The 21,274-nt window shown below is 39.9% G+C and overlaps 2 protein-coding genes across 3 annotated transcripts in view; one reads left to right on the forward strand and one right to left on the reverse strand.

Annotated features, from left to right (window-relative positions):
* Window positions 1-21,274, reverse strand: part of LOC124265037 — a 35,415-nt gene that overhangs the window by 4,266 nt on the left and 9,875 nt on the right. Inside the window, exons 9-10 of one of the 2 annotated variants that reach the window (XM_046699825.1) lie at window positions 21,014-21,173; window positions 19,057-19,235 (exon numbers count right to left, since the gene is read on the reverse strand). In XM_046699825.1, coding sequence (XP_046555781.1) covers window positions 19,063-19,235; window positions 21,014-21,173 — 333 coding nt within the window. In that variant the 3' untranslated portion in view covers window positions 19,057-19,062. Of the gene's footprint in view, window positions 1-18,767; window positions 19,236-21,013; window positions 21,174-21,274 lie in introns of those variants that run through there. The other variant, XM_046699822.1, reaches the window with a different exon arrangement.
* Window positions 1,405-13,841, forward strand: LOC124265038. The gene is made up of 9 exons (XM_046699826.1): window positions 1,405-1,486; window positions 2,034-2,112; window positions 3,383-3,700; window positions 5,286-5,645; window positions 6,390-6,512; window positions 7,960-8,061; window positions 9,264-9,288; window positions 12,076-12,095; window positions 13,494-13,841. Exons 2-9 carry the CDS (start codon window positions 2,067-2,069, stop codon window positions 13,622-13,624), a joined length of 1,125 nt encoding a protein of 374 aa, XP_046555782.1. The 5' UTR covers window positions 1,405-1,486; window positions 2,034-2,066; the 3' UTR covers window positions 13,625-13,841.

Here is a 21,274-nt window from a genome sequence, read left to right on the forward strand (position 1 = left end):
CAATTCGGATAACTGATGACTTTATACCTAAAATCATTGATGTTTTCATTTTCAATTGCGATTTACGTAATATTTCCGTCCGTTGATCGATGCACAATCAAACAACATATAAGATTATATGTGTCACTAGCTCGATCTTGATCTTTTATGAAATTAATGTTCCGAAATGATAGTTGCTAAGTTGGATACCTATTACCAATATGAATTATGTATCAAATTTGCCAAGGAAACAATTAGTTGACATTTTGTTGGTTCCTTACGTTGAAACAACGTTGACAACTAAACGAATCTCGACTAACTTTCTATGGTCGCATGATAAACGTTGAATCAACGTTTATGAAAGGTTGATCAACCAAACAACCAAAATTCAACGTTGATTCAACGTTGATTCAACGTTGTGTGCCCGCTGGGATTATTAAGAGGTTGCCCGTACATACATAGTGGCGTTCACGAAGTTCAACTTGAAAGCACATTTATTTTAGTATCATCAATGCTTGAGAGTGGTTCATTAATATAGGCAAATGTTCATCACATTTCATCTGATTATCATCACATTTCATCTGATTATCATCACATTCAAACACGTTATCACATTGAACTCATCTCTCATTTCTCAGACCCGTGAAGACCCGGGGTAGCATAGGCCTTCGGCAACCCATGCTTGCCACAGAAAGCGACTATGCTTGTCGTAAGAGGCGACTAACAGGATCGGGTGGTCAAGTTCGCTGAGTTGATACATGGCATCGGTTCCCAAATGCGTAGACCGATGCTCATGCTGTTGATCACTGGATTGTCTGGTCCAGACTCGGTTATTTACAGACCGACGCCATATAGCTGGAATATTGCTTAGTGCGGCGTAAAACTAAACTCACTCACTCACTCACATTATCTCATCTCATCTTTATATCACATCACCTATTTTCATCTCGTCACGTCACTTGGAATGACACATGGTATTGAAGTAAAGCAACGTTGGGCGCGGAGACTCATTGGATGGGTGACCGTGTTTGGCAGCTTGACTCCTGTGAGTTTCTAGGGCTTCAGTCCTGCATTTCAACGAAGCACAAGTGAGTTTATTCATATATCGCCTCTGTTCACCCAGCAGTGAATAGGTACCCGGTGGGATTAATCATATGACTGTTAACCTTCTAGCGCCTCACAGGCAGTTTGGGTTATCCGGGGTAATAATGCGTTACTGCTTTGAACATGCACAAGTGCATGGAAATAGGCGATGTTAAAATGGTCATTATTGTTCAATATTCACCAATGATCAATACAATAACGAGAGTGAGGAAAAACTCGTATCTGCCTTTATATAACCGTCAAACAAGTATTGTGAGATAACTTAAAGCCATAGAGGAAGTACAATTTGCCTATTCTACATCCTCAATAACTACTTCAACATTCACGCCGTGAAATAGTGTTGTGTTAGGTGACACGCATAGCTACCGAAGCCTACTGTCATCTGGAGGTTGTACCCTGTAAGGTTGGTATATTTTTGCGTATTGTCAAACAGGTACTGGCCAGTCATACATGTAGTTGTGTGTTTAGGTCAAGAACAACGCTGATTGTGGCATGTCGTCAAGACATAACAATGTTATTTAGAAAACTTACAAAAGCGTAAGATGACACATATAAACTTAAAGTTTATTTTTTAGGCGATAATTTTAGACGCTGTGAATTGTTGTACCCATTGACACTAAGGCGGCATTTTATACTTATACAATTCATTTGATCCTCGGCCTCAAGCGCGGTACGCTTGGAAATTAGAAAATATGAAATAGTTACTCCAGCCCAATACACGCGTGCTATCCGAACTCATCAAGTAAATAATTAATACCTATTAGTTAAACATATTTTGTTGTGTTGTCGGTAACAACGAGATCGGTCTTACAATGCGACGTATACACGGATGTTGAAAACGACTCTTACCACGAATCTGATCATTACATTGTAAAAGTTTGCAACTTAAGATTTGAAGGTAGTAGCGACAATGTTTGGCATTGCAGTCTGATCAAGTTTTCATTTTGCAGGTGTTCAACAACTTGGAGATACCGAGGGTGGTAATGGATTTATACACGTCGTCAGTATTCCTTATTATAATGCTATCAGGTGGGTCACTGGATAGCAACTACCTCCTGCTCAAGGAACCATGCATGTTAAACAGAGTGAGTGAGTGAGTGTGTGAGTAGGTGAGTGAGTGAGTGAGTGAGTGAGGGACGTTTCACGCATCATTCAGCAATGTGAGTAAGTGAGTGAGTGAGTGAGTCACGTTTCACGCATCATTCAGCAATGTGAGTGAGTGAGTGAGTGAGTGACGTTTCACGCACCATTCAGCAATGTTCAAGTCATGTGTCGGCGGTCTGTAATCAGACAATCCAGTGACTGACATAATGGACATCTCGCCATCAACCACAGCCATCGGCTCCATTTCCTACCAAACAAGCATTGGTTGCTCGGGTTCCGTATCTTACCTGGAAATCCCCACGGCTGCTGAATGTATCTAATAACAGATATAAGACAGTTTGCCATGGCCGTGGGTGTTTCTTAAAACTCTCTTGCTTTGAACACGATCGATTTTGATAAGATTAGTTCGCAATCGATCCTGTTCGATTGAATTACTCCCTTTCATAGAGAATGCATTGTAATACGCTTATATTATGAGGTCGACTGTTCTACTTATAGAAAATGTGTGAAGCTCATTTCTGGTGTCTCCCGCCGTGACACTGCTGGAATATTACTAAAAGCGGCGTAAAACCATACTCACTCACTCAGTAAAGCGTTCGATTGGGTCCAATGTGTGAAGCCCTATTCTGGTGTTCCCTGCCGTGATATTGCTGGAACATTGCTAAAACTAAACTCACTCCCTAACTCACTCACTTTACTTATAGACTGACTGACTGATTTTGGTTTTACGCCGCTTTTAGCAATATTCCAGCAACATCACGGCGGGGGACACCAGAAATGGGCTTCACGCATTGTGCCCATGTGGGTATTCGAACCCGGGTATTCGGCGTGACGAGCCAACGCTTACCCATTAGGCTACCCCATCGCCCCCTTTACTTATAGGGGCGTAAAACCAAGCTCAGTCAGTCAGTCAGCCTTTACTTATAGATCCAACCGGTGTCCGTGTGTAAATAGTGATATGCACCCAAAACCATATTCTGTATTGTATTATCACAGCTCAAGTAACCGAATCATTTTGTACTGATATCAACTTGACTCATATGGATAGTTAAAGAATGATATGAATATTAATGGAATACTGTTATAAGCAGAGTTAAACCCAGCTCACATACCTGTATTTCCTTCGGGGTCATCTTACAGAATGGTAATGACAATTCCACAGCAGTAAAAATCTAACCCCATTTATTTGAAACAGGAACATCATCCTTAACCATCACTGAGACAGCTGAAGGGTGTCACTACACTCTGTCTTGTCAGAACACCACGGGCAATGACACAGTGGTCTGGTTCAGGAACAATCTGGAGATCATCCAGACATCCACAGTCAGTAATGGTTACAGCAGATCATTTCCTGACCTTCAAGATGGAGCCAAACTTGATGTGAGTGTGTCAAATTACCGACACAGTTTAACAATGGAGATGTATTTGCACAATGGTGAGACATCATGGAGATGTGAAACGGTGAATGAAGTCAGTAAGAACCTTACTCTCAAGGCAACAAATCTAACTAAAGGTGAGCTTTTTCTATTTGCAGAAAGTCTGTCTTCCTCAACTATTAGAGAACATTGTTGACACTGATAACACCAATGGCAGTCCTTTAACTTCATGAATATTATCAATACAATGTTGTTAGGGTAGTGGCAGCGCCTCCGTGGTGTAGTGGTTAGAGCGTCCGCCCGGAGAGCGGAAGGTCGCGGGTTCGATGCCCGTCCGCGTCAAACCAAAAGACGTTAAAAGATGGTTCTTGCTGTTCCCTGCCTGGCGCTAAGCATTAATGGGTCAAACAAGGACTGGTCGGCTCGGAGTCAGTTTACTGTGTCTGAGAAGGGTATTCATGCTTAAATGCGGCATGGTATCTCAGTGAGCTAGCACTATAAAATCAGCTTAAGTCTGGGCTAGTACAAGCAGCCACACATACACACGCATGCACTAAATTCACTAACTGTATGTACGGTAGTAATTCAGAATTACGTAACTGGATTAGTGCGGCGTTAAACAACAAACAAACTCGATTATTTACACACCGCCGCCATATAGCTGGAATGTTGCTGATTGCGGCGTTAAACAACAAACAAACTCGATTATTTACACACCACCGCCATATAGCTGGAATGTTGCTGATTGCGGCGTTAAACAACAAACAAACTCGATTATTTACACACCACCGCCATATAGCTGGAATGTTGCTGATTGCGGCGTTAAACAACAAACAAACTCGATTATTTACACACCACCGCCATATAGCTGGAATGTTGCTGATTGCGGCGTTAAACAACAAACAAACTCGATTATTTACACACCACCGCCATATAGCTGGAATATTGCTGATTGCGGCGTTAAACAACAAACAAACTCGATTATTTACACACCGCCGCCATAAAGCTGGAATATTGCTGATTGCGGCGTTAAACAACAAACAAACTCGATTATTTACACAACGCCGCCATATAGCTTGAATATTGCTGATTGCGGCGTTAAACAACAAACAAACTCGATTATTTACACACCGCCGCCATAAAGCTGGAATATTGCTGATTGCGGCGTTAAACAACAAACAAACTCGATTATTTACACACCGCCGCCATATAGCTGGAATGTTGCTGATTGCGGCGTTAAACAACAAACAAACTCGATTATTTACACACTGCCGCCATATAGCTAGAGGTTGCTGATTGCGGCGTTAAACAACAAACAAACTCGATTATTTACACACCACCGCCATATAGCTGGAATATTGCTGATTGCGGCGTTAAAAAACAACAAACAAACTCGATTATTTACACACCACCGCCATGTAGCTGGAATGTTGCTGATTGCGGCGTTAAACAACAAACAAACTCGATTATTTACACACCACCGCCATATAGCTGGAATATTGCTGATTGCGGCGTTAAAAAACAACAAACAAACTCGATTATTTATAGACTGCCGCCATATAGCTTGAATATTGCTGAGTGCGGCGTTAAACAAGAACAAAAGGATTTTGTTTCTGTGGATAGTTAAGATAGGTATCTTTGCTCTGACATTTCGCATTTAAGACAGTATGTGGGTGAAACAAGTGTCTTAAGCTAGTACTCAGGATGTTGTTTTCCACGCAGACTCCGGTATACCTTACAACCTGATGTCAGTACCAGCGACAGCAGCAGAAGGAAGGACCTTCACTCTGTCATGTACACACGCTTCTGGCTTTACTATAGGAACAGCCTTGTGGTATAGGAATTGTGTTCAAATATTCCAAACAAACGGAAGAGATCAAAAGAACCAGATGCTTTCCAAAATGAACGACCGGTTCGAGTTCCGCGCAGTTTCACAACGAATTTCAGTGGCGTCAGACTTGACCCGCCATAGCGTCTTTCTCACCCTCAATGCTACGCTGGATGAAGGGTCGGTGTGGACATGCGGCAGTGGACAGAGGTTTAGCAACAGCATCACAGTAAAAGTGATGGAGTATGTCACAGGTAAGTGAGGTCAAGATCAGAAATTATATCGCTGTTACTCTCCTGTCAGCAAATGTGTCTTCCACCCGTTATATTCTAAGGGGCGGTGGGGTAGCCTAGTGGTTAAAGCGTTTGCTCGTCACGCCGAAGACCCGGGTTCGAGAGGGGGGAGGGGGGAGAAGTTGGGCCAGGAGGAGAACTTGGATGTGATCGGAAACTATGCTTTACAAATCTAATTTTTGTGTTTTTAAAGTGCACCCATGTGTTTAAGTAAATATATCTGCTGCTGTTTAATATTTAGTCCCAACACAAAACGTTATCCCCTCGATCACAGTGTCAGTCGCTGTTTGGTGAAGATAACGGATTCTTGTACGTTCTTCTAGGTATTGGTACAAACTAAATATAATCTTTTAATTTAGTTTGTAACCATTATGACATATGCCGTTATTTAAGCATGCAAGAAAGGATTTTTTTTCACTGATTACTTACTGTATTACTTGAATACTTGATTTCCTAATAGGGGCGGGGGTGTAGCCTAGTGGCTAAAGCGTCTTCATTGCACGCTGAACCTGGGTATAATGTGTGAAGTATATTTCTAGCCTACCCTGCCGTGATATTGCTGGAATATTGCTAAAAGCGGCGTAAAACGATATTCACTCACTCAATTGATTCCTTCTTTTAAGATAAACATGGACATGCTGTTGTTATTCAGGCCAGTGAAACAAATTAATGGTGTTTCTTCTCTGTAATTCTTTAATGCTTCAGAGGAAAGTAGTTCGTCAGTTACATCAACAGACGGTCAGGCAAATAGCCATCAGACAACAGATGGTCATGAAACAGATCGTCAGACAACAAGTGCTGTTGATAAGAAAGATGATCGACCGTCAGGTATTTTTTTTTTTAAATTGAGAATACAATTAAACTGACGAAAACGTATCATTTTGTACATAAGTAAAAATGATCCCCAGCGTAAGTGGTTGTCAAATAATAAGAATAATGCAACTCTGACGCGAAGGTAGTCTTTCACTAAAGACTCAACAGCGTCTGATCATTTTGATAACCTATGTAACCCATATTGCATTCACAAGGAAGTAATGGGTGCGTTTAGTTTTACGCCGCACTCAGCATTATTCCAGCTATATGGCGGCGGTTTGTAAATAATCTAGTCTGGACCAGACAAACCAGTGATCAACAGCATGATCTACGCAATTGTAATACGATGACATGTGTCAACCATGTCAGCGAGCCAGACCACCCGATCCCGTTAGTCGCCTCTTACGACAAGCATGGGTTACTGAAGGTCAATTCTAACCCGGATCTTCAAGGGTTCACAAGGAAATAGTCAGTTTAATTGCATACCTGTATACAGTAGCACCTAACAGGATAAAACGCTCACTGAATATAAACAGACGAATACGACATTGTTCTAGGAAGTTGTTTACCTGAATTGCACTGACACAGATCTAGACATCAATAATATACTGACGGAAAAAGTAACTGTGCATACCGGGCAGTGGAAATTATATGCATGCAGTGGCTGTGTCTATTAATTCAGACTTATAACAGGCGTCATATTGAAGAAATAAACTTAATCTGTACACTGTCGGGTAAGTGAAAGCATACATCCGTGTCGAGTAATAAAACACAATAATTTGACATCTTGTAGAACGATTCTTAAGTTTGACGAGTCTCTTTTTGTTTCACTATAATAACTGTAGGACACGGGGAGACAAGAGTGCAGGCTAGATATTCTCAAAACGTTCGTAGCCCTACGAACTTCTTAAGCCCATTCTCAACACATTGGTTACGATCAAAGTTAAGAATTCTTAGGGCTACGACTTCACTTGACAGTTCATAGGGAAAGCATCGTCCCAGGTGAGGATTAGGCGTCTGATCTGGAGCTAGTCTGTCATACAGACCCTGAAGTAAATATATCCAAAAAAGCCCACGCAAGTCTAGAAAATGGGCAAGTCTAGATTTCCTCAGCTTCAGGTGAAAATGAAGAAAGTCTCAGGGCTCCTTTTCCTTATATTTTATTTATTTTTACTATGAACTTTTTTTCAGTAAAATATGTTCATTTCAGAGACTAGTTGTTAGTCTAATCTGGAGCCTGACAAGGCGACTAGCTACGTCCACTATGATCCGTGTAAGGGGAGGCTACTCCAGATATAGACAGAAGCTGGTGATCGTGTGGCAGTAACATAAGTATAAGGTTACCAGTCTTCGTCTATCTGTACATGCCTGTTACAGCGGAATCATCAAAGTGATAAAGAGCGTTTCTCTATGGGAACTTGACATTTTGTTAAAGCTAATGTTATCCATTGCTGTGTTACAGGTGAGGGGTACCTCCTTCTCTACGCAATAGCTGGGTCTGCGGGGGGTCTCCTCCTCCTCATGGGCCTCATCACCGTCTGTATCATCAGCAGGAGGACGAGTGGTGGGTATACAGTCAGTTAACAGTCACGTAATGCATGAATATATTCAGACCTTCAGGGGCGCTGGGGTAGCCTTGTGGTGAAAGCGTTCGCTGGTCACGCCGAAGACCCGGGTTCGATTCCCCACATGGGTACAGTGTGTGAAGCCCATTTCTGGTGTCCCCCGCTGTGATATTGCTGGAATATTGCTAACAGAGGCGTAAAACCATACTCACTCACTCACGTAAAAACGACGTGAAACAAACTCATTAGCAGATACTGTATGAAACACGGAGTTCGACCCATTGTATCACTGCAGGTACTGAACAAAGTCTTGGCCATGCCAATCAACAAATACAGAAAGTCTGTGTACATACTGTTTAACGTACACATGCAGATTGCAGAATATGATATAATGAATACAATAAGACGAGTTTTTTGTAATACAAAAGCATGTGTAAACTGTCACGGCTCCCACTGCCGAAGCTTTGGATACCAATGCCTGGTTATTGATTCATTCAATGTGTGCGTATCTACTTAAAATAACTTTAAAGATTTCAGCTTGACCTGGCTAGCTGTCAACTTTCGACATTTGAAACAATGAGCTAATGAACAAATATCGCGTAGATTCATAACATAATCACATGTGATGACTTTCTTGTAAATCACTATAGATACCGGAAACAATCAGTGAAAATAGACAAAAATGGTAAAAATCTATTTGATTACACACAGGGATAGCGGAAGGTCGGGGATCGATCATGGGCCGTCTCATTACAAAATAGGTTAAAAGGCGGTCCATGTTCTCACCCTGCCTTGCGTTCGGCTCCGAGTCAGTATGCTGCAAGTGTGTGCGGTTATCTATGTTCAACTGTGGCATGCTATCTAAGTAGAATGGCACTACAAAACGTCCACACACGCGCGCGCACACACACACACACACACACACGCACACGCACACACACACGCACGCAAACGCACGTCATATCATGTTATAAGTTGTATTTTTGACGTGACCCCCTTTCTTCATCTACTTTTTATGTTTAGATATTCATATTTTTACGGTATATTTTCATATTCATCTGTATTTCGTGATGCATTTGCATTTCAACATTACCGATGTTCAATCCCACGAAAACGATGTAGTGATCAGGCCCTAGTATAAATGTTAGTTTTTGGGGCATGCAAAACAAGCGCAGAAATGCTTTATTTTCTCATTATTCAGGTATAGATAGCAGCGGAGAAAATATGTAAGTACCTGCACTTGGTTCGTGTACATGATAAAGTTGTTCTGTTTGATATCAACAATGGGGGCGGTGGGGTAGCCTAGTGGTTAAAGCGTTCGCTCGTCACGCCGAAGACCTGGGTTCGATTCCCCACATGGGTACAATATGTGAAGCCCATTTCTGGTGTCCCCCGCCGTGATACTGCTGGAATATTGCTAAAAGCGGCGTAAAACTCAACTCACTCTCTATTAACAATGACTTTGCAGTGACATTCATAGCCACACACATTACTTGTTCTTTCTCTCCCACATTTCGATCACTCATTCATTCACCCGCTCAGTCACTCACTCACTCACTCGCGTATTGGTTCCACAGTCTGTAACACTTTCATGCTGATGATACTTACGTCTCACGACAACATATTTTTATATCTATATATCTATATATTATAATCGTGCGTACCGTTACTAAAACCCCAATATTGTGTTACAACTGTGGTTGAAAATGTTTGATATAAATATATGCATGGTTTATTCTAACCGCTTCTATTCACACGAAATCATTTCTGACTGTCTAACTATCAGTGTTGAACTGAAGACAAACCTCCATCAAATTCAGTTAACAAAACTTCTAAATGAAGAGTTATTCTATTGAATGTTCGACTTCTTCTAACAGACATATCTAGGTTTATAATAAACAAAATCGGTTATCATTTATTAAGCCAGAGGGTGCAAAAGACATACAGGAACTACGGCCAATTATGTATATATACTGGACAAAAATAGTTAGGGATATATGTAAATTTTGAAATTATGAATAATGATCTATTTATTCATTGACACACTAATAAAAATCAATCATAAAAGTACCAATATTCCTAACATATTTTGTCCAGTATATAATGCGATTCAGAATGTGGTTAAATGTTAACATATGTTATGGATGACACTACCTCAGTAAAGTATAGATTCTTATAAAGTACAGCACATAAAGTCAAGCGGGGGAAGCCGCGGTGAATGAGCGGGTTAAGCGGCTGACTCTGTGCCTGACTCTGAGAGTGTGGGTTCGAATCCCGGATGGGACTCAACTCAACAACAGTACTAGAATCTGTACTTTACTGATAAAGTGTAATCCCAAATATGTCATATGTGACATCATCAAACTTACATGTGCTTCTGCCAATTACTCCATCATCATATTGATCAAAGTCGATAATTCGATAGTAAATATACGCTTTTCCCTAAGTAGATTATAATACGATGTACGTACATGAAATGTCCCTCTACGTAGATTGTTTGATCGACATTCTAGAAGCAGGTGAGTCAAAAATGAAGCATACAACTTTATGAATGACAACTATTTGTTTATTGCACAGTCCTTTAGCTTGATAACAATATAAGAATCCAATTCGAAAACTCGTTCTGTGCAATAAACAGGAACTTGCCATCCATGTAGTTGTATGCTTCATGTTTACGTAGATGATGATAATAAAACGCTTCCATGGTATCTCGTACCAACACTCTTCATGGTTTACGTAGATGATGATAATAATACGCTTCCATAGTATCTCGTACCAACACTCTTCATGGTTTACGTAGATGATGATAATAATACGCTTCCATAGTATCTCGTACCAACACTCTTCATGGTTTACGTAGATGATGTAATAATACGCTTCCTTAGTATCTCGTACCAACACTCTTCATGGTTTACGTAGATGATGATAATAATACGCTTCCATAGTATCTCGTACCAACACTCTTCATGTTTTACGTAGATGATGATAATAATACGCTTCCATAGTATCTCGTACCAACACTCTTCATGTTTTACGTAGATGATGATAATAATACGCTTCCATAGTATCTCGTACCAACACTCTTCATGGTTTACGTAGATGATGATAATAATACGCTTCCATAGTATCTCGTACCAACACTCTTCATGGTTTACGTAGATGATGATAATAATACGCTTCCATAGTATCTCGTACCAACACTCTTCATGTTTTACGTAGATGATGATAATAATACGCTTCCATAGTATCTCGTACCAACACTCTTCATGGTTTACGTAGATGATGATAATAATACGCTTCCATAGTATCTCGTACCAACACTCTTCATGTTTACGTAGATGATAATAATACGCTTCCATAGTATCTCGTACCAACACTCTTCATGGTTTACGTAGATGATGATAATAATACGCTTCCATAGTATCTCGTACCAACGCTCTTCATGGTTTACGTAGATGATGATAATAATACGCTTCCATAGTATCTCGTACCAACGCTCTTCATGGTTTACGTAGATGATGATAATAATACGCTTCCATAGTATCTCGTACCAACGCTCTTCATGGTTTACGTAGATGATGATAATAATACGCTTCCATAGTATCTCGTACCAACGCTCTTCATGTTTTACGTAGATGATGATAATAATACGCTTCCATAGTATCTCGTACCAACACTCTTCATGGTTTACGTAGATGATGATAATAATACGCTTCCATAGTATCTCGTACCAACGCTCTTCATGGTTTACGTAGATGATGATAATAATACGCTTCCATAGTATCTCGTACCAACACTCTTCATGGTTTACGTAGATGATGATAATAATACGCTTCCATAGTATCTCGTACCAACGCTCTTCATGGTTTACGTAGATGATGATAATAATACGTTTCCATAGTATCTCGTACCAACGCTCTTCATGGTTTACGTAGATGATGATAATAATACGCTTCCATAGTATCTCGTACCAACACTCTTCATGGTTTAATGAAATCATAAATGTTTTGCAGGGACTTTGAACCCAGGTTTGGTAAGTATACTGTATAAGTATCACTAATCCACATAACACGGTGGGCTAGATCGATATTCTATCAATCGATAGTGTACACCATCGATTTCACTATCACTATTATTTCCACTATATTTCCTTGTGGCCCCGAGGAGACCCGGGTTATAATTGGTCTTCAGTAACCCATGCTTGTCGTAAGAGGTTACTAACGGTGTCGGGTGGTCAGGCTCGCTGACTTGGTTCATGCAAGTCATTGTGTCGATGCTCATGATGTCAATCACTGGATTGTCTGGTCCAGACTCGATTACTGACAGAAATTACCAAATTAAAAGTCATTTTGCTGCATTATTTTCAGTGGATCAGTCTGCATTCGATTTTCATTCTCAACTCCCTGGAGAGTATACACAAGAGATGTACCATATTCACAAAACTAACCATCTTAAAGTACAACATGAGAGTGAATGAAGATTCAGTTGCGGATCCAAAAGGGGGGGGGGGGGGAGAGTCGAACCTACACAGCCTTTGAAAATTTCTGGATCCGCCTATGAGATTCTACCATGACTTCAGTAAATAGTGGATTGTGATTGGTTAATCAAAGTCATTCAGAGGTATTTAATCATATAATCACGTTTTATACCTCTGACTTCCCAGTATGAATTTGTTTTTAAATCTTAATAACGCGGTTATGGTAGAATGGAAATAAACGTTCTGTGTAAAAAAATTAGAGCTTTTAGAATTTCGATATATGCCTCTGATTTTCCATCAAAGTATGTCTATCTCTTAAGTGAACAATTGGTATAATGTGTTCACGAACATAGAAATAAACAAAATCATGAAAAAAAAATTATAACTGACTTTACTATGTTTTTAGTTTATGGATGTATAAAACACAGCTCAGCCTAACTGTTAAAATCCGCAAATACCTTTAAAAAGCGATGGTAGGCAGATATGTTATGTCATAAATGTAATACTGCTTTGTTATAAAAATTACAACGTTGTAAGGTTTGGACAGTTTACACATTCATTGACTTCTCCAATATACATTTCCTGAACTCATTTATGTATACGGACCCACTTAATCGCACAAAGAGCCAAGGCGTCTTATACACAACTGTCAAGATTGAGAGATTGTCCGTTTTGTTATTCATAGTCAGTGTTAATTCAGGAGTCAGTCAGAGTTAGTGTAACGGACTAGCTTTTGTCACCAGAGATCGCATTCGCCTGTCTTTATTACAGGGGTGGTGGGGTAGTCCCATGGTTAAAGCGTTCGCCCGTCAGGCCAAATGAGAGACCCGAGTTCGGTTGCCGACATGAGTACTATGTATGAAGCCATGTCTGGTGTCCCCCGCCGTGATATTTCTGGAAATTTGCTAAAAATAATTTTCCCACTCACTTACGCACTCGATCACTTCATTACAGACGTGTATGCTGGTATCCGTGACAACCACCAGGAGTCAAGTGACTCGAAACAGCAACCGAGATGCCTCGTTTTGACAAATGTTATGCTTCAAGGAAACGAGAACCTACAATACAGTGATAAACAGGATTAAAGAGAGACACTTGGTTGAGAATGAGCTGATTGTTGACAGCTGTCTACATTTAGCCCCCGGGATCCGCACGGAATGTTAACCCCCATTTTGTGCCGAATAGCCTACTCATTGTCCTCATCAGGATTACCTGCGCTGCATTACCTTTCCCACTACAGAAACTTCCACCTCATCACATGTTACACTGTCCGTTTTTGTAATCACCTGAAATAAAATTAATATACTTGCTGTCTGATATCATATTAGATAGATTACTTGTCAATTCTCTTGCCGTTACACCATATGCGGTCCCTTGAGTGGTGATGGGTTAGTGAGTGAATGAGTGAGTTAAAGAGTTAGCCTTTACTTAAATGCCCATTTGTAGGTACTCCAGTTATATGACAACACCTAGTTTAGTGAGTGAGTGAGTGAAAGAGTGAGTTAGAGAGTTAGCCTTTACTTAAATGCCCATTTGTAGGTACTCCAGTTATATTACACCTAGTTTAGTGAGTGAGTGAATGAGTGAGTTAGAGAGTTAGCCTTTACTTAAATGCCCATTTGTAGGTACTCCAGTTATATTACACCTAGTTTAGTGAGTGAGTGAATTAATGAGTGAGGAAGAGAGTGAACCGTTAGTTAAATGCCCATTTGTAAGTATTTCAGTTAGAGATTTCAACACCAAGTTTGGTGAGTGAGTGAGTTAGAGAATCCCCTTTGTAAGCCTTTCGGTTAGGAATAATAATTATAACAACTAGTTCAGTGAACTGAATGAGTGAGTTAGCGAGGGAGCCTTTAGTTAAATACCCCCTGTTTTAAACATTCCGGTTAGACAGACAGACAGACAGACAGGTTTATTCGGTAATTTAGGCCCATGATACATACATTTGGCAAAAGTAAATACATACTGAGTAAAGCTAAGTAAAGTTTAGTATTGATTTGTTTTGCAGATAATCATTCCTTCTAAGGCGAACTTGTGAAAGATATTTACTCAATGATTTTAAAATATGTATATTGTCTGATGACAACAATCGGATGAAGGTTTCAATTGTCGGTTGTTGAGTCAGATATATTGAAAAACAATCAGATCTTTGTTGGGAATATTTTGGACATATTAATAAAATATGGAATTCATCTTCGATGTAATCAAGGTCAGCAGCATGACAAAAGAGGCAGAGACGTTCATTATATGGGGTGTTTGTATGACGGCCACATTCCACTGCGAGTCTGAAGTTACAGCACCGAAACTGAGTTGATTTGGTAGCAATTCACTGGTTAAATATGGTTCGACGCTTAGAGATGATTTCAATTGTGAATAGAATTTACATTTGGGTGACGAAAATAGTGATGCATGCCAGTTTTGAGTGAAGCAGTCATTGAATCTCTGTTTAAAAATTACCATGAATGTGGATATACAGCCTATGTCTTGAGATATCCATAAACAACCAAATCCATATTGGAATAATATCAACCTAATATGAGAAGCCCATGTTGTTTTACCATTATCGTCTAGAGTTTTCATCATTAGATATGCCTGATAAGGGAATCTGTTTCGTGGAAGCTGCATCAGTCTGCACCAGTACTTGACTGCTCTTGAGATATATTGATACTGGAGGGGAGCTCTCCCACACTCTCCCAGAACCATGTTGTTATTGGTAGTTTTACAGACTTTAAGAAATGACTTGCAAAATCTGGTGTGCACAGTTTCAATAATTTTACAGTAGCTTGTTCCCCATATTTCAGATCCGTAACAGAGTATTGGGGCAATCATAGAGTCAAATATCTTAAACAAATCATGATGGTTAATATATCCAAAACATTTTTGATAATTGTTGATAGAAAATATGGCCTTCCTCGCTTGAGACGATAAACAGGTTTTCGCTTTTGTCCATGATAATCTTGGAGTAAACACAATACCTAAGTATCTATACATATTAACAACCTCAATTTGTGTTCCATTTAAAAACCACTTCTCATAATCCCTGAGCGGACCTCCATTGCGAAATACCAGTATTTTAGTCTTTTTCAGGTTCACCTTCATTCCAGTCTCTGCACAAAACCTTTCAACAACATTAATTTTCCTTTGGGGCTGCATAGCACTGTCATCAGCAAATAGGAGAGAATAAACATCCTTGGCTTGTGAAGATATAAAAATACCTCTTCCACCATCATTCTCCAGCATTTGTGACAGTTGATTTATAAAAATAATGAAAATTTGAGGACTTAAAATACATCCTTGCCTTGTGCCAACATTACAGTTGAAATAAGATGATAATCCAGTATCAGTTCTGACACAAGCACATAATGATGAGTACATCTTGATGATAAATTTCATAAATTTCCCCTTCACACCAATGCTCACAAGACTCCTAAACAATATTTGATGATTAATGCAGTCAAAAGCTTTGGTAAAGTCTATGAACAAACAATAGAATTTCCCCTTCTTTTTTGATAAATACTTGGTTGCCATAGCTTGTAAGGTGAATATATGGTCAGTGGTTGAATAACCATGTCTAAAGCCAGCTTGAAACTCTGAGATTATGTTGTTGTCATCACACCATTGTTGTAATCTGTTATTGATTATGGAAGTAAGAATTTTACACATTGAGTTGATCAAAATAATACCTCTGAAATTGTTTGGGTCCAGTTTGCTTCCAGATTTATGCAAGGGGCAGATGATACTCTTTCCCCAAGTCTCAGGGAAAATGCCATCTTCAACTAACTTATTGAATAGTTTAGTTAATAATGGTGCAATATAACTTTTAGAAGCCTTGAAAAAGTCACCGGCTATGCCATCTGGTCCTGCTGATTTGCCACTCTTAACGTTTTGAAGACTAGAAAACACTTCATGTTCTGAAAAGGGATCATTCAACTGTGATGCCATGTTGTCTTTTATATCCTCACATAATGTCTCTTCGATAACATTATTGGCAGATTCACAATATAAAAGGTTCCGAAAGTGATCATGCCATTCATTTACAGGGATATTAGGAGTCTCTGAACGAGAAATTGAATTTGATTTTAATACGCTCCAGAATTGTTTAGGGTCATTTCTTGAGTCACTAAGTTTTCTCCTTTGATCTTGATAATATAAGTCTTTCTTCAGTTGAAATGTAGATTTGAAAAGTTTCTTTTGACATATATATGAATCAATGTTTTCACCCCTTGATCTATGTGCTCTAAGAGCTGAGTATTTCTTTTGTTTGATATGCTCTAATTCGGAGTCCCACCAGGGGGGCTGCTTGGAATACATGGAAAGAGAATTATTGTAAACTCTCTTGAATTTATCTGCTGCAGCCTGGTAGAGATCAGTTAATGCTTTGACACTTTCTTCCACATTTTCTTCAATCTGTTTATGTATTGTGTCATACTGCATCATAAACAATTCATGAAAATCGACTAGAAATATGTTGTACATTTCAGGGGACCAGTTGTATTTTATCCATGCCTCTTGATCCATAACACATGACTGATTGGAATTGTTATCTTTACACCTTTGAGTTGAAGCTGCACCAGGAAGATCAATAGAACAATATAGAGGGAAATGTTTTGACTCGTCTCTTTCATGAATACCAAAAGAGCTGAAATAGGGGAATAGATCAGCACTTGCTAGGAAGTAATCCACAACACTAGCACCATCATGGGTCACACAGGTGAAGTTGCCTTCCTTATCATCATCTACCTTCCATTCAAAGTATGTAGACCATGTGTACAACACATTTCTGCAAGGGATACTCCATAGTTGTTATATCTAATATTGTCTTTCGTATTGCGCGGAGTTTGGAAGTTATCACTTGGGTAGTCCTCACTGTTGTTTTGGACATAGTAGAGGTCATCACAGGGAATATAATCTAAAAATGTTTTCATTCTTGCATTAAAATCACCCACAAGTAATATATGATGCTGATAAAAATTATGCTTTATGGTTTCGACATATTGTTCCAAACGCTGAATGCCATCAAAATCCTTACCAATGTATATAGGGGAGTTTTCAGGTGATATGTAGACAAACATTAACACAATATCTTTGTCAAGTCCAAGTCTCGTGGATTGAAACAAAAGAACAACACAATCTTCACAATCTTCAAGCACTCTGTACATATACTCGTCAATATCGGGTTTCACAAAAACAGACACTCCGCCGCTGTACCTACCCAAATGCTTCTGTTTGGGTCTGCAGTAGTGGTATGATCGAAATCCGGACATTCCGGTTAGGTATTGCAACAACTAGTTTAGTGAATGAGTTAGCGAGGGAGCCTTTAGTTAAATACCCCCTGTTTTAACATTCCGGTTAGGTATTGCAACAACTAGTTTAGTGAATGAGTGAGTTAGATGTGGAGAGTGAGCCTTTAGTTAATATCCCTTTGAAAACATTCAAGTTAGGTATTGCAACAACTAGTTTAGTGAATGAGTGAGTTCGATGTGGAGAGTGAGCCTTTAGTTAAATACCCCCTGTTTTAAACCTTCCGGTTAGGTATTACAACAACTAATTTAGTGAATGAGTTAAAGAGGGAGCCTTTAGTTAGTGAGCAGGGGCGTAGCTCCCATTATGAAAAAACCCGGGCTTACACATGTTTTTTGCTAAAAAGGCTGGGCAAGCCCTCAATACTATCTAAATATAAAGCTTTGCAACCTATCTGGCTTATACGAAAGATTTGGCTTGCTACGCGCCTGGTAAGTGAGTGAATGAGTGAGTTAGAGAGGGAGCCTTTAGTCAAATACCCCCTGTTTTAAACATTCCAGAGTTGCAATAACTAGTTTAGTGAATGAGGGAATGATTGAGTACGAGACTGAGCTTTTAGTTATATGTGGGGCGGTGGGGTAGTCTAGTGGTTAAAGCGTTGGCTCGTCACGCCGAAGACCCGGGTTCGAATCCCCACATGGGTACAATGAGTGAAGCCCATTTCTGGTGTCCCCCGCCGTGATATTGCTGGAATATTGCTAAAAGCGGCGTAAAACCAAACTCAGTCAGTTATATGTGCCTTGGTTCGTATTTCAGTTAAGAATATTATCAGTTAGTGATTGGTGTGAGAGTGCAACCTTGAAGGAACATGTCTATGGTGCAAACAAACCAAGACATATAAGCATGGCGATTAAGGGATTCGAACCCACAACAATAACTTTCTAGCAGGCCTGAGAACATAACTAGAGAGAGACCAGATGAGACAAGTTCTGACGGACATTGTTTTAATAGCACATGATATAGCAATTTCAATGCTGGTTCGTCTAGTTTTCTGACACAATGCTGACAACATCTTTGTTTCTTTCTCTGCATTGTGGTTCTGAGTGCCGTTGTACATAGCAGCCTTAGCGGTGCGCCAGTCGTAAGACCATGGTGTTGTATGGGAGTTACGATCACCTTAGCGCTAAGATCGTTTTGTACAACGGCACCCTGAGCAATACAACAAAGGGTCTTGGCTTGTTCTTCAGACAAAAACGTACATTAATACTGTGACTTCCTGTATTCAGAATTTTCTCAGTTCTGTCCCAGATTCTGGTCGTTGTAAACGTCCTTTATGCTTGTTTCGACGTCTTGTCACCACCATCCGCATCACTGCACACACCACGACGATGACGATGACCGAAACTACAACGCCGCCTGTTGCTGCGATGATTACAACACCTGACGACGACGACCCTGTATGAAATACACATAGATTGGATTATTTCGTGTGGGTTATGTTTAACGTAGCGTGGAACTAAAATTCAATTACATCACGGCCTGTAAGCATGATTGAGAACAGATGATGTCAGTTAGGAGGGATGCGGATCCAAGATGGCATTGTATCACCTGAGGAACCTACGATTCCTGAACTACGATGCAAAACAACACACGGATCCTGGTACAACCAAGTGACGCAACTCTGCACATTTTTAAGAGTTCGCTCTCCATGCCGAAGACCCGGGTTCGATTCCCCACATGGGTACTATGTGTGAAGCACCTTTCTGGTGTCCCCCACCGTCATATTGCTTGAATATTGCTAAAACGGCGTAAAATTAAACTCACTCACTCTTATTTATCCCTTAAGCTATAGCACCACCACCATCATAGTTCCTTACGGGTCAAAGAAGGTGTACTCTTGAAAATTCATAATTTTACCTTGCTCATTACCAATTACTGTGACATTTTGACACTCCATGTGCACACCGTTATGAGATACTCCTTGAGATAACACATGTACATGTGATACGGCCGAAGATCCGAAGAGCGGAAGGTCGATCCCCGACCGCGTCATACCAAAAGACGTTACATATGGTACTTGTTGGTCCCTGCCTGGCGCTCGGCATTAATGGGTACAACAAGGACTGGTCGGCTCGGAGTCAGTATAATGTGTCTGAGTGGGGTATTCATGCTTCACTGCGGCATGGTATCTCAGTGGGCTAGCACTATAAAACCAGCTTCAGTCTGGGCTAGTACAAGCAGCCGCACATACACATACACACGTATGCACGTCGTCATATGAGCGGAATATTCTCAAGCACGACGTTAAACCCAATTTAACCTCATCTGACCTCACCTCACCTCACCAAAGATACTCATATCAGATCATCACCATCAGAGGATATTTTCTGTTTGTTTCATTTTAGCCATCGTCAAACATGGGTACATACATGTACTTTCTTTGCCCCCCGTCCATATGTCAATATAAACCAATTCTTATGCAAATTTATTTCATCCTCATTGTACAAGAATAAACGTTTTATTTTACATCTTTTGCCCCATTGTTCCAGTCGGTACCCAACTCTATACAGAACAAAGCATCAGATATCGAAAACATTGGAAGCCAAAATCTCAGGTGTAACATAAAGTAAAACTATTATCTTGGCTGAAACATATTGCTGTGGTACGAAAGCCAAATACTGACACTTTTGTAGCATAAAATATTCTTCAGCGCAAATTTTCGCTGCTTCGATTATTTTATCGGTGCTTATGAATATTGTCTCGTTGTTTCAATCATTTCCTTGTTGTTTAAGTTATTTTCTCGTTGCTTTGGGTTTTTGAAAGAAACTTGAAGTAACGAGAAAATGTTTGAAGTAACGATAACATACTCGAAGCAACGAGAAATTTATTAAAGTAACGAGAAAATGCTTAAATATTTAAAATTACGAGAAAATACCCGAATCAAAGAGAAAATAATCGAAGGAAAGTGAAAATCCTCGAAATTTCACGTTTCTAAAGAAACCTGAAGTAATGAGAAAATACTCGAAGCAACGAGAAATTAATCGAAGAAACGAGAAAATACTCAAAGCAAAATATTTGAAATAACGAGTATACGCACCCAAGCACCGACTAAATAATCGAAGCAACGATTATATTATAATATTTTATGCTACAAAAGTGGCAGCTGCAGTCGTGTTCGTGAAGCGGTTAATGCTTAATGCTTCAGCTTCAACTGATGTTTCTCTGGAACCAACCTTCCTTCGCCTGGCCAAGGTTGAAGTTACTTATTCTGACTGTAACTGACAGGGTCGTCGTGTGCGATGTTGACGTCGACTCCACTTCACGACGTTTCCGTGCAGTCGCTAGTCCCTGCTTGATGCACTGTGTTTTGTTGGAAGATAGTCGCTGTAATTCCTGAAATATATAGTAGTAGTATAATCTCCAGACTCAGGGGCGGTGGGGTACCCCAGTGGTTAAAGCGATTCCCCACATGGGTACAATGTGTGAAGCCCATT

The sequence above is a fragment of the Haliotis rubra genome, unplaced genomic scaffold (genome assembly GCF_003918875.1).
Source record: "Haliotis rubra isolate DU_JTF1 unplaced genomic scaffold, ASM391887v1 Scf958, whole genome shotgun sequence".
NCBI lineage: Eukaryota > Metazoa > Mollusca > Gastropoda > Lepetellida > Haliotidae > Haliotis > Haliotis rubra.